Raw genomic sequence first — 12,567 nt, 5'->3', positions numbered from 1 at the left:
ACTGGGATATGGGATACATATTCAATAGAAATGTACTGTCAGTCACCCTATTTGGCAAAAAACATGCCTGGCCTCTGCCACTTTGTGACTGAGATAGGGGTTACATATTCAATAGAAATTTACACTGACTGTTGATGACCGACTGATGGCCCTCTGAAAACTTGAACTGACGGCCACAACTACTACAGTACTCCATCATAGATAATGTTTGACAAGGGAGGCCCTTGTACTGGAATCTCCCTGCACCTATGACACAGCCCCCAGGAGAAATTTTTGGAAATACGATGCACATTCTGCACTGGACCAAGTAGTACAGTATCAAGAAGTCAAGTTGACGCGCCCCCTGGGCCGTGCGTGTGTGGGAATACCCGGAGCCGGGTCTCTGTGTAACGCTGGGGATTGTAGTCTCCGTGGCGGCGACCCAGTCCCGTGGCTCAGGGTGGTCAAACCAGTGGCGGATCTGTTTACTTGGTGTTTAATGTTGTAATGTCTGACTACACCACCCGTGGATTGCGGTCACTGATAACCGCCGCTGCGGGGCAGACCGCTGAGGCTGATGTTGTGTGCGCAGCAGAGGGTAGTATAACTCCCCACGGGAGGAGTATAGTCTCAGTGCAATGAGTGCAGATGGTGGGGGTGATGGTGCGCGGGATCGACAGTAATGACTCAGAGTCCAGTGATGCAGTCCAGGGTCTTTACTCACAGTTTTACACTCCAAGCCTCTTCTGCAGGTAATGGCTGCCCGCATCGTACTGTGCTCACCAGGTGAGGGGCTCGGCCAACTCCCAGGTACCTTTGGAATGCTTTTCAGGACCCCCTTCATGTGTCCTTTCTCTGGCCTGTTGTACCCCACAATTGACCACGTTTCTGTCCAGCTGCCTCGGGCCTTGGCGGGCAAACATATGTTCCGTTTCTCTGGGTCGTATATGGTGCCTTCCTAACGGGTGTAGTGAGGGGTCGTGCACGTGCAATGCCACGGCCTCCGGTTACTAGCTGAGGGTAGTTGCTCTCCTCCACTAGATGAGGGATCCGGTTCCCTTTCTTGGCCTGACCCCCCTACTCTGGTAGCGGCGGGCGTGCGGTGGCGGCGACTGGCCGGTCCGCACCCCTGGGGTCCCTTCACTCCACTCCTGGAGCCTCCTCCATTCCTCTCCTCTCCTTTCTTCCAGGACCAGGCCTTGAGACTTGAGCTGCCTGCAGAGCAGAGCCCATAGAGAGCTCCTGCTCCCTGCCTCCTTCTCTCTGCTCTCTTCTCCACCTTCTATCTCCCGACTCTAAGATGGTGCCCACCATATATACTCTCCTATACAGTGCACCCGGGATCTACTCTCCCCACCCACACACTACCGGGTTCCCCCTTTCTAGGTGTTCCCTCCCCCCACTCCAGCCAGGGACAGGGACAGTTGTGCTCACTCTGCCCCCCGGAAATGTGGTGTAGTGCATGTGGGTGTTAGGGTCCTGAGCCACACTCCATCCTTACCTGGAAGTGAGATATCACACCTCTGGGTGAGATGCAATACCTCTGTAGCAACCGAACCCTGGGGGGCACTCTATTCTCTTGCTATATAATCTTGGGACTATTGACAATCAAAATCTCTGAGCCATTTGGAGAAGCTTCTCCAACCTATCCTGGAGGGGGCACCATATATCTTTTGTCCTTTGACTTGCACAAGTGATATATTTGAGCTTGTCATCCAGTTGACTAGTGCAGCTTTATTTTTCCAGTTCACAGAATTAAGCCAAGCCTGAGGATCGCAGGTCGCACTCACTGCTACCTTCTAGTACTCCATGTCTCTTGGCCTTTTTCTCTGTAGTCTCTGCCCTTAAATGAGTTAAATAATAGTGTGAGGGACCTACAATATGAATAAGTGAGGGTACTCTCAAATGTGTTGTACACAAGAGGGACCTCCAAAATCTCTAGAGGAGGGCACTTAAAAATGTATGTTACAGGTCCACACGAGGGCTCTCACAAAACTCAGCTTTCCTGTCTACTGCAGGGCCTCTGAACATTTGAATTTAGGGCCTCAGTATCACATGGTGGTGGAGGAAGAGGAGGGCCAAGCCCAATGCTACAATGGGCACAACTGCTATTCAATATGTATTCCACTATCTGAGTGTCAATGATGGAGGGACTGCCCAAGTGTCTAAGTAACAGCTGTCCCTCCAAAACTCATGTTACAGAGCCACCTGAGGCCTCTCAGGTCAAAGATCAACATACCTTCTAGTACGTTCTAGCTGTGCTTGTAAAGTGCTGGGGAATGGCAAACTAAAAATGATGTATGACAGAGGGACCTACAAAATGTATAAGTCAGGGCCCTCCCAATTGTAAAAGGCGAAAAAAAGCCACAACAGTATGTGTGAACAAAGACTAAAAGGGATATTTTTTTGGTTTCTCTGGTTTATTTAGCCTTATATACAAGTGATTGTGCAGGAAAAACTGTTTCTTAACCTTTTTGGCCTGTTAAATGCAATTTAGGTTTGGTTTGGTAGTTGTTCTTGTGTGTCTATAAAAGTGGCGTAATACTGCGACAAACTTATTCCCAGAAACCATATGTGAGTCAGAAATGCATGCAGGCACATTCTCCAGGCTCTTCCCATTCTGTTTCATCACTTTCCCATCCATTTCAGCCTTTTCTTCCGGCCCCCAGACCCCTTTGTAGCGTCCAGCAGAAAATTAGTCGCATTTCCCATTAACTTACATTTTACTCACTATTCGGAATGAATACGTTATTATTACAAAGTACTCTTTACGAGTATAGCGATTATGAATATTATGGTACTCGCTCATCACTAATGAAAACCCCTATTTATTATAATGATGACTGGACCTTACATGACAAGCACATTCTATCTAATTGTGTCCCCCCTTTTTTCTTATAGATTGTAAGCATGCGAGCAGGGCCTTCACTCCTACTGTAACAGGGCCTTCACTCCTACTGTGTTACTTTGTATTGTTTTTATTGTCTATACGTGTCTCCGCTTAACCCCTTTAAAGGCCATGATGTACTAATATGCGTCTGTGCCCTGGGACTTAAGAGCCTGACCTGTATTAGTACGTCATATCTTTAATGTGGCACCGAAGTCGCGGTGATCGCATTAAATTTCAGGCGCCATGTTACCTCTGGGTAGATGGCGCCGTCACCCCGCCACCCCGCACCAGCGATCGCTGTGACTGGCTGTTCAAATCTGAACAGCCAATCACAGCATTTTTCACTGTTTCCGGCAATGTGATTGCCTGAAACAGTGATCTGCAGCCTAGGATCGGTGCTCCTAAGAGCACCGATCCTAGGCTGTTGCTAGGACACCCCAGCCCTGGCCCCAGACTGCTATGATCGGTGCGATTGCCGATCACATCGATCGCACCGATCGTAGCTCGACCGCGCGGTGACAGGGTGGTCATGTGGCGGTGACCGGCTTGTGACCTGCCTGTCACCACCCCATGACCCCCTGTAATGTGATCCAAGCTCCCAGACTACTGTGATTGGAGCGATCGATGATGACATCGATTGCTCTAATCAGAGCACCTGAATAGAGGTGACCGGGCGGTCACAGGGAGGTGTCACCTCCCTGTAACCCCCTGTGGTGCGTGCTCTGCTCCAGCCATGTCTGATTGGTGCAATCAATGTCACCAATCATATGGCTGGGGCACATCATGCACCACAGTGGGTCACAGAGAGGTGACACCTCCCTGTGACCGCCCTGTCACCTGTATTCAGGTACTCTGATTGGAGCAATCGATGTCATCAATGATTGCTCCAATCAGATTACCTGACCGGGAGGTGACTGGGTGGTGACCTCCACCTGTCACCACCCTATCACCCCCCTGTGACTGCCCTGCAGACCCTCACACTTGGTGAGGATTGCTACAGAGCGGTCACATCTGATGTGTCTGTGCTGGGCCTTGTAGTGCCACAGAATATTCTGTGACACCACAAGACCATCTACTCACCTGTTCCAGTCGCTGCTGCTGCTGCTGCTCCTTGATCTTCTGCTCCAGCGTCCTGGGTATCCTGCTCCTGACCTGCTGTGGTTACTGCTCCAGAGCCTGCTGCTGATCCTGCTGCTGATCCTGCAGAGAACACTTTGATAAGTCTGTTCTCCCCTCATCCACCCCAATCCCACCCCCCTCTTTTTACCCCCCACCCCATACCACCATTTTTTTTCTGTGTCCTGCAGCGGTCTCCAGCTCCGGTCCCGGTCTCCAGCTCTGGTCCGAGTCTCCAGCTCTGCTCCCAATCTCCTGCTCCGGGCTCCCGGTCACCAGCATCGGGCTCTCGCTCCGGGCTCCCTGTCACCAGCACCAGGCTCTCGCTCCAGGCTCCCAATCACCAGCACCAGGCTCTCGCTCCAGGCTCCCAGTCACCAGTGCCGGGCTCCTGCTTCGGGCTCCCAGTCACGCACCACATACATAACAAAAATTGGCCCGCTCATCCCAAACTCGCTATTCAGTGGAGGAGGCATACGCTTTTCTTGCCTCTGACACTGACAGCGAGGGCGAGGATCCCACATTTCTTTGTTTTTCCGACTCCTCGTCGTCTTCCTCCTCCTCTTCTTCCTCCTCTTCCTCTTCATCCTCAGGTGCTTCTGGACCACCCCGCAGTCGTCGAATGAGAGAAGATGATCCAGCATTCCCCACTACTGATCCCATATGGAGCCACTGATTCCTGATTTAGTGGTGGAATCAGGAATCAAGTTTGACACCACCGGCCTCACAGAACTAGACTTTTTCAAAATCTTTTTCTCTGAGGATTTTGTAAACCTCATGGTGGGCCAAACTAATTTATACGCTCATCAATTTTTGGAACAAAACCCCTCTTCATCATTTTCTAACTGGTCTCCTGTAGACGCAGTAGAAATGATGAAGTTTTGGGGCCTGGTCCTTCTTATGGGGATCCTGAAGAAGCCCGAGCTTTGGCAATACTGGAGTGTTGACGTTTTATATAACACTCCAGTGTTCCGAATGGTCATGATCCGGAGACGTTTTCAGGCCATCCACAAGCTCTTGCATTACCAAGATAATGCAAGGTGTCCTGCACGCGATGACCCGAACTTTGATCGTCTTTTCAAAGTTCGTCCGGTCATCGAACACTTCAACAACAAGTTTGCTGAAGTGTACGTGCCCCAAGGGACATCTGCGTGGATGAGTCCTTAATTGCTTTTAGGGGGCAGCTTGGATTCCGGCAGTACCTGCCCAGTAAGAGGGCAAGGTACGGGATCAAGCTGTATAAACTTTGTGAGAGTACCTCAGGGTACACTCACAAGTTTAGAGTTTATGAAGGGAAGGACTCCCGGATTGAACCCCTTGAATGCCCCCCTGTTCTGGGAGTGAGTGGGAAAATTGTGTGGGACTTGGTGCACCCACTGCTGGATAAAGGTTATCACCTCTACGTGGATAACATTTATACAAGTATCCCGCTCTTCAAGTCCCTCTCTGTGCGACGTACCACATCCTGTATTACTGTCCGCAAAAATCAGAAAGGCCTCCCAAAGATGCTAATTTGGCAGCTGCTAAGAAGGGGTGACAGCAGAGCCCAATGTAGCGACCACCTGCTGATGGTCAAGTACAAGGACAAAAGGGATGTCCTTTTATTGACCACCATACATGGTGATGGCAGCACCCTCAGCACTGTACGAGGTTCCACTACACCAATTCCAGTCACCAAACCAGACTGTGTAGTGGGGTACAACAAGTACATGGGGGGAGTTGATCTCTCTGATCAAGTCCTCCAGCCGTACAGTGCTTTGAGAAAGGCCAAGGTATGTTATGAGAAGCTGGCCATGCACATTGTACAGATGGCAATGCACAACGCTTTCCTTCTGTCACAATGTGCAGGCCAGACTTCTACATCGTATCTTCACTTCCGGGAAACAGTTATCAAGGCCCTGATATTTGGCAGCGGTGGCGGAGCGGGCCCCACTACTTCCGGAACCGAAGGTCCGAGAATTGTACCAGGCCAGCATTTCCCAGGGGAGATCCCTCACAGCTGAAAAAAAGGAAAGTCACAAAAGAGGTGCCGAGTGTGTTATAAAAGGGGAATACGCAAGGACACCATTTATCAATGTGACACCTGCCTTGACAAACCTGGCCTGTGTATGAAAGACTGCTTCAAAAGGTACCATACTTCCATGAACTATTAAATTAATTTCTGACGTATGACAACCTGACGAACACTACACAGCTGACGTAGTGTTCGTCAGGTTGTCACACGTCAGGTTGTCCTACACAACTGACGTATGACACCACATTATACATTTCAAAAATAAGCTACCACTACCAAAAAGAGGGCACTTGATGGGCATTTCCACTGTTTAGGCACATCAGGGGCTCTGAGAACATGACATGACGCCCGCAGACCATTCCATCAAAGTCTGCATTCCAAAGCGTCACTCCTTTCCTTCCGAGCCTTGACATGCGCCCAAACAGTAGTTTTCTCCAACACATGGGGTATCTGCATACTCAGGAGAAATTTCACATTAAATTATGGGGTGCAATTTCTCCTGGTACCCTTGTGGAAATATTTTTTTTTTGTATTTTTGTGGAAAAAATGTTTTTTTTTTATTTTCACAAGTCAACATTATAATTTTCTGTGAAGCACCTGGGGGTTCAATGGGCTCACCACACATCTAGATAAATTCATTTGGGGGTCTAGTTTCCTCAAAGGGGGCACTTGTTGGGCATTTCCACTGTTTAGGCACATCAGGGGTTCTGAGAACGTGACATGACGCCCGCAGACCATTCCATCAAAGTCTGCATTCAAAAGCGTCACTCCTTCCCTTCCGAGCCCTGACATGCGCTTAAACAGTAGTTTTCATCAACATATGGGGGCGTACTCAGGAGAAATTGCTCAACAACTTATAGGGTGCAATTTCTCCTGGTACCCTTGTGAAAATATTTTTTTTTTGCATTTTTGTGGAAAAATGTTTTTTTTTTTTTTTTCACAAGTCAACATTAGAATTTTCTGTGAAGCACCAGGGGGTTTAATGGGCTCACCACACATCTAGATAAATTCATTGGGGGTCTAGTTTCCAAAAAGGGGGCACTTGTTGGGCATTTCCACTGTTTAGGCACATCAGGGGTTCTGAGAACGTGACATGATGCCCGCAGACCATTCCATCAAAGTCTGCATTCAAAAGGGTCACTCCTTCCCTTCCAAGCCCTGACATGCGCCCAAACAGTAGTTTTCTCCAACACATGGGGTATCTGCATACTCAGGAGAAATTGCTCAACAACTTTTGGTGTCCAATTTCTCCTAGTACCCTCGTGAAAATGAAAATATTGCGGCTAAAAGATCGTTTTTGTGGAAAAAAAATGTTTGTTTTTATTTCATGGCTCTACGTCATAAACCTTTGCAAAACACTTGGGGGTTCAAAGTGCTCACCACACATCTAAATAAGTTCCCTGAGGGGTCTAGTTTCCAAAATGGGTCACTTGTGGGGGGTTTCCACTGTTTAGGCACATCAGGGGGTTTCCAAATGCAACACTGGGTCCGCTGTCAATTCCAGCGAGTTTTACATTAAAAACGTCAAATGGCGCTCCTTCCCTTCCGAGCCCTGCCGTGCGCCCGAACAATAGCTTTCCTGCGCATATGAGGTATCAGCAGACTCAGGAGAAATTGGAGAACAACTTTTGGTGTCCAATTTCTCCTAGTGCCCTTGTGAAAATAAAAATATTGCGGCTAAAAGATAGTATTTGTGGAAAAAAATTATTTTGGCTCTACGTCATAAGCTTTTGCAAAACACTTGGGGGTTCAAAGTGCTCACCACACATCTAAATAATTTCCTTAAGGGGTCTAGTTTCCAGAACGGGGTCACTTGTGGGGGGTTTCCACTGTTTAGGCACATCAGGGGCTCTCCAAACGCGACATGGGGTCCGCTGTCAATTCCAGCAAGTTTTACATTGAAAACGTCAAATGGCACTCCTTCCCTTCCGAGCTCTGCCATGCGCCCAAACAATGGTTTACCCCCACATATGAGGTATCGGCGTACTCAGTAGAAATTGCACAACAACTTTTGGAGTCCAATTTCTCCTAGTACCCTCGTTAAAATAAAAATATTGCGGCTAAAAGATTGTTTTTTTTGAAAAAAAATGTTTGTTTGTTTTTCACGGCTCTACGTCATAAACCTTTGCAAAACACTTGGGGGTTCAAAGTGCTCACCACACATCTAAATAAGTTCCTTAAGGGGTCTAGTTTCCAAAATGGGGTCACTTGTGGGGAGTTTCCACTGTTTAGGCACATCAGGGGCTCTCCAAACGCAACATGGGGTCCGCTGTCAATTCCAGCGAGTTTTACATTGAAAACGTCAATTGGCGCTCCTTCCCTTCCGAGCCCTGCCATGCACCCAAACAATAGCTTTCCCGCACATGAGGTATCATCAGACTCAGGAGAAATTGGAGAACAACTTTTGGTGTCCAATTTCTCCTAATGCCCTTGTGAAAATAAAAATATTACAGCTAAAAGATCGCTTTTGTGGAAAAAAAATGATTTGGGCTCTACGTCATAAACTTTTGCAAAACACTTGGGGGTTCAAAGTGCTCATCAGACATCTAAATAAGTTCCTTAAGGGGTCTAGTTTCCAAAATGGGGTCAATTTTGGGGGTTTCCACTGTTTAGGCACATCAGGGGCTTTCCAAACGCGACATGGGGTCCGCTGTCAATTCCAACGAGTTTTACATTGAAAACGTCAATTGGCGCTCCTTCCCTTCCGAGGCCTGCTGTGCGCTCAAACAATGGCTTTCCCCCACATATGAGATATCGGCGTACTCAATAGAAATTGCACAACAACCTTTGTGGTCCAATTTCTCCTGGTACCCTTGTGAAAATAAAAAAATTGGGGTCTAAAATAAAATGTTAGTGAAAAAAAGTTAAATGTTCATTTTTTCCTTTCACGTTCAATTAATTGGTGTGAAGCACCTGAAGGGTTAATAAAGTTCTTGAATGTGGTTTTGAGCACCTTGTGGGGTGCAGTTTTTAGAATGGTGTCACTTTTGGGTATTTTATGTCATATAGACCCCTCAAAGTGACTTCAAATGTGATATGGTCCCTAAAAAAATGGTTTTGCTAATTTTAATGTAAAAATGAGAAATCGCTGGTCAACTTTTAACCCTTATAGCTCCCTAATAAAAAAATGTTTGCTCCAAAATTGTGCTGATGTAAAGTAGACATGTGGGAAATGTTATTCATTAACTATTTTGTGTGACATATCTCTCTGTTTTAACGGCATAAAAATTCAAATTTTGAAAATTGCAAAATTTTCAAAATTTTCGCCAAATTTCCGTTTTTTTCACAAATATATGCAAGTGATATCGAAGAAATTTTACCACAATCATGAAGTACAGAATCAGGGGGATCCGTTGAAGCGTTCCAGAGTAATTACCTCATAAAATGACTGTGGTCAGAATTGTAAAAATTGGCCTGGTTATTAACTTGCAGACAACCTTGAGTTGTAAAGGGGTTAATTGTATAGAGCTGCGAAATATGTTGGCTCTATAGAAATAAAATTTTTATTTTCAATAATTATTATTACTCTAGGCTATATTGCAAAAATATATAAAGTGCTCAAGCATATGCTGAGCATCTTAATATGACCATAGAACATTTTTGAAGGAAAAAAAAAATGAGATTTAGAAAACATAAATATTATTCCTGATAAAATATAGTCATTCTGTTAGGCAGTGTTTTGTCAGTTGAGGTACATGTAAAATAATTAGATTTTTTATCTTAATGGTTCTCATTACTTACCTAATGAGAATGGGATAAATGCATCATGTCGGACAAATTTCCCATTTTCATCCAAGAAGTGATTGGGATTGAAAACATAGGGTGTTTTCCATTGAGTCTTGTCATAGAGTACTGATGTTAGTAATGGAATAACCTCTGTACCCTGAGGACAACAAATCACCAAATATCTTTTCTATTATATACATTTCATTTTAAAAAATGTGAGACTATTGGGATGGCTATGGACTCCATAGCAGTCCCTTTTACTACAACCCCTGGCAAAAATTATGGAATCACCAGGCTCGGAGGATGTTCATTCAGTTGTTTAATGTTGCTGAAAAAAGGCAGATCACAGACATGGCACAAAACTAAAGTCATTTCAAATGGTAACTTTAGGGCTTTAAGAAATACCAAAAGAAATCAAGATAAAAAATGTACTCAGTAAGGGTACTTTTTTTCAAACCAAGCAGAGGGAAAAAATATGGAATCACTCAATTCTGAGGAAAACATTATGGAATCATGAAAAACAAACACACAAAAGAACACTCCAATACATCACTAGTATTTTGTTGCACCACCTCTGGCTTTAATAACAGCTTGCAGTCTCTGAGGCATGGACCTATAGAGTGACAAACAGTACTCTTGATCAATCTGGCTCCAACTTTCTCTGATTGCTGTTGCCAGATCAGCTTTGCAGGTTGGAGCCTTGTCATGGACCATTTTCTTCAACTTCCACCAAAGATTTTCAATTGGATTGCGATCCGGACTATTTGCAAGCCATGACATTGACCTAATGTGTCTTCTTTTAAGGAATGTTTTCACAGTTTTTGCTCTATGGCAGGATGCATTATCATCTTGAAAAATGATGTCATCATCCCCAAACATCCTTTCAATTGATGGGATAAGAAACTGTCCAAAATATCAATGTAAACTTGGGCATTTATTGAAGATGTAATAACAGCCATCTCCCCAGTGCCTTTACCTGACATGCTGCCCCATATCATCGATGACTGTGGAAATTTTCATGTTCTCTTCATGCAGTCATCTTTATAAATCTCATTGGAACGGCATCAAACAAAAGTTCCAGCATCATCACCTTGCCCAATGCAGATTCGCTATTCATCACTGAATACGACTTTCATCCAGTCATCGACAGTCCACGATTGCTTTTCCTTAGCCCATTGTAACCTTGTTTTTTTCTGTTTAGGTGTTAATGATGGCTTTTGTTTAGCTTTTCTGTATGTAAATCCCATTTCCTTTAGGCGGTTTCTTACAGTTTGGTCACAGACATTGACTCCATTTTCCTTCCATTCGTTCCTCATTTGTTTTGTTGTGCATTTCCTGTTTTGGAGACATATTGCTTTAAGTTTCCGGTCTTGAAGCTTTGATGTCTTCCTTGGTCTACCAGTATGTTTGCCTTTAACAACCTTCTCATGTTGTTTGTATTTGGTCAAGATTTTAGACACAGCTGACTGAACAACCAACATCTTTTGCAACATTGCGTGATGATTTACCTTCTTTTAAGAGTTTGATAATCCTCTCCGTTGTTTCAATTGACATCTCTCATGTTGGAGACATGATTCATGTCAGTCCACTTATTGCAACAGCTCTCCAAGGTGTGATCACTCCTTTTTAGATGCAGACTAACGAGCAGATCTAATTTGATGCAGGTGTTAGTTTTGGAAATGAAAATTTACAGGGTGATTCCATAATTTTTTCCTCAGAATTGAGTGATTCCATAATTTTTCCCTCTGCTTGGTCTGAAAAAAATTACCCTTACTGAGTACCACATTTTTTATCTTGATTTCTTTTAGTGTTTCTTAAAGCCCTAAAGTTGCCATTTGAAATTACTTTAGTTTTGTGCCATGTCTGTGATCTGCTTTTTTTCAACAACATTAAACAACTGAATGAACATCCTCCGAACCCGGTGATTCCATAATTTTTACCAGGGGTTGTAATAGGTAAACACATACAGTACTTGAGAATATAGACTTTTTTTATAAACTCACTTTTGGGATCAGGTATCCCCGCAAGTACACATCAGTTGGAGTTGAGTGTGGCAGGTTCAATGGGATAATATTGCCAAACCTTTGTATTTCATGTATTACTGCATCAGTATAAGGCATTTTCTTCCGATCTTCAACTGTTGGCAGCTGTCCTGGTTTAATATGTGTTTTAATTTCCTCCTGTACCCTCTCTATAAGCAAAACAAAACATATTTTGTTACATTTTGTACAAGCTCAATGATACCAATGCATTTAATTAATAGATTATAGGCTTTTATTATGATTTTTGTACCGGCTGTCAGTCAGTGCTGGAGCATGGTTACTGCTGCAACTCACTATGTACTAAGCAGTGACTGAAGTCGGGTCAGCTACACCTCTATGACTGAAAGCCAGAGGCTGCCGAGAGGAATAAAGTTAATTTCCTCCCAGTATTCGTGCTTTCATTGCAGTGGCTGGACGTCTTTGGAATGCTATTAACCTGCAGATTAATCCTATCTCTGCATGTTAATAGCATTTGGGAACATGACAGATTCTCTTTAAATGGAGTAGAAATCAAGCATGGGCACTGCCTCTCCATTCATTCTCTATTGGACTGCTGGAGATTACATCAAGAATTCCCGCTATACTCCTTTGTGTAACAAAGTTCTAAAGCTTGATAAGACTAAAACTTGGACTTTCATTGGCTATGAAAAAAGCTATTTTAGGTGAAATATAAATGTCCAACTCTGCCAAAAAATCACATGTCCCCTCTGTCTAAGGTGTTTGTCAGCATCATCCAAGAACATTAGGAAATATAAAACATGAAATAAATGCAAAAAAATATATCCTAGAATTACCTCAAC

The 12,567-nt window shown here is 44.6% G+C and overlaps 1 protein-coding gene across 3 annotated transcripts in view; it reads right to left on the bottom strand.

Moving 5' to 3' along the window:
• LOC141162203 (cytochrome P450 2K4-like) overlaps nt 1–12,567 on the bottom strand; it is a 303,300-nt gene that overhangs the window by 39,289 nt on the left and 251,444 nt on the right. For 2 of the 3 annotated variants that reach the window (XM_073648051.1, XM_073648052.1), the window contains 2 exons: nt 11,729–11,916; nt 9,741–9,882 (listed from right to left, as the gene is read on the bottom strand). In XM_073648051.1, the coding sequence (XP_073504152.1) occupies nt 9,741–9,882; nt 11,729–11,916 (330 nt within the window). The remainder of the gene's footprint in view (nt 1–9,740; nt 9,883–11,728; nt 11,917–12,567) is intronic. The other variant, XM_073648053.1, reaches the window with a different exon arrangement.

The sequence above is a fragment of the Phyllobates terribilis genome, unplaced genomic scaffold, assembly GCF_046119375.1.
Source record: "Phyllobates terribilis strain yellow unplaced genomic scaffold, ASM4611937v1 Scaffold_9__5_contigs__length_417890890, whole genome shotgun sequence".
Taxonomy (NCBI): Eukaryota; Metazoa; Chordata; class Amphibia; order Anura; family Dendrobatidae; genus Phyllobates; species Phyllobates terribilis.
This window is presented reverse-complemented; position numbering and strand designations above follow the sequence as displayed.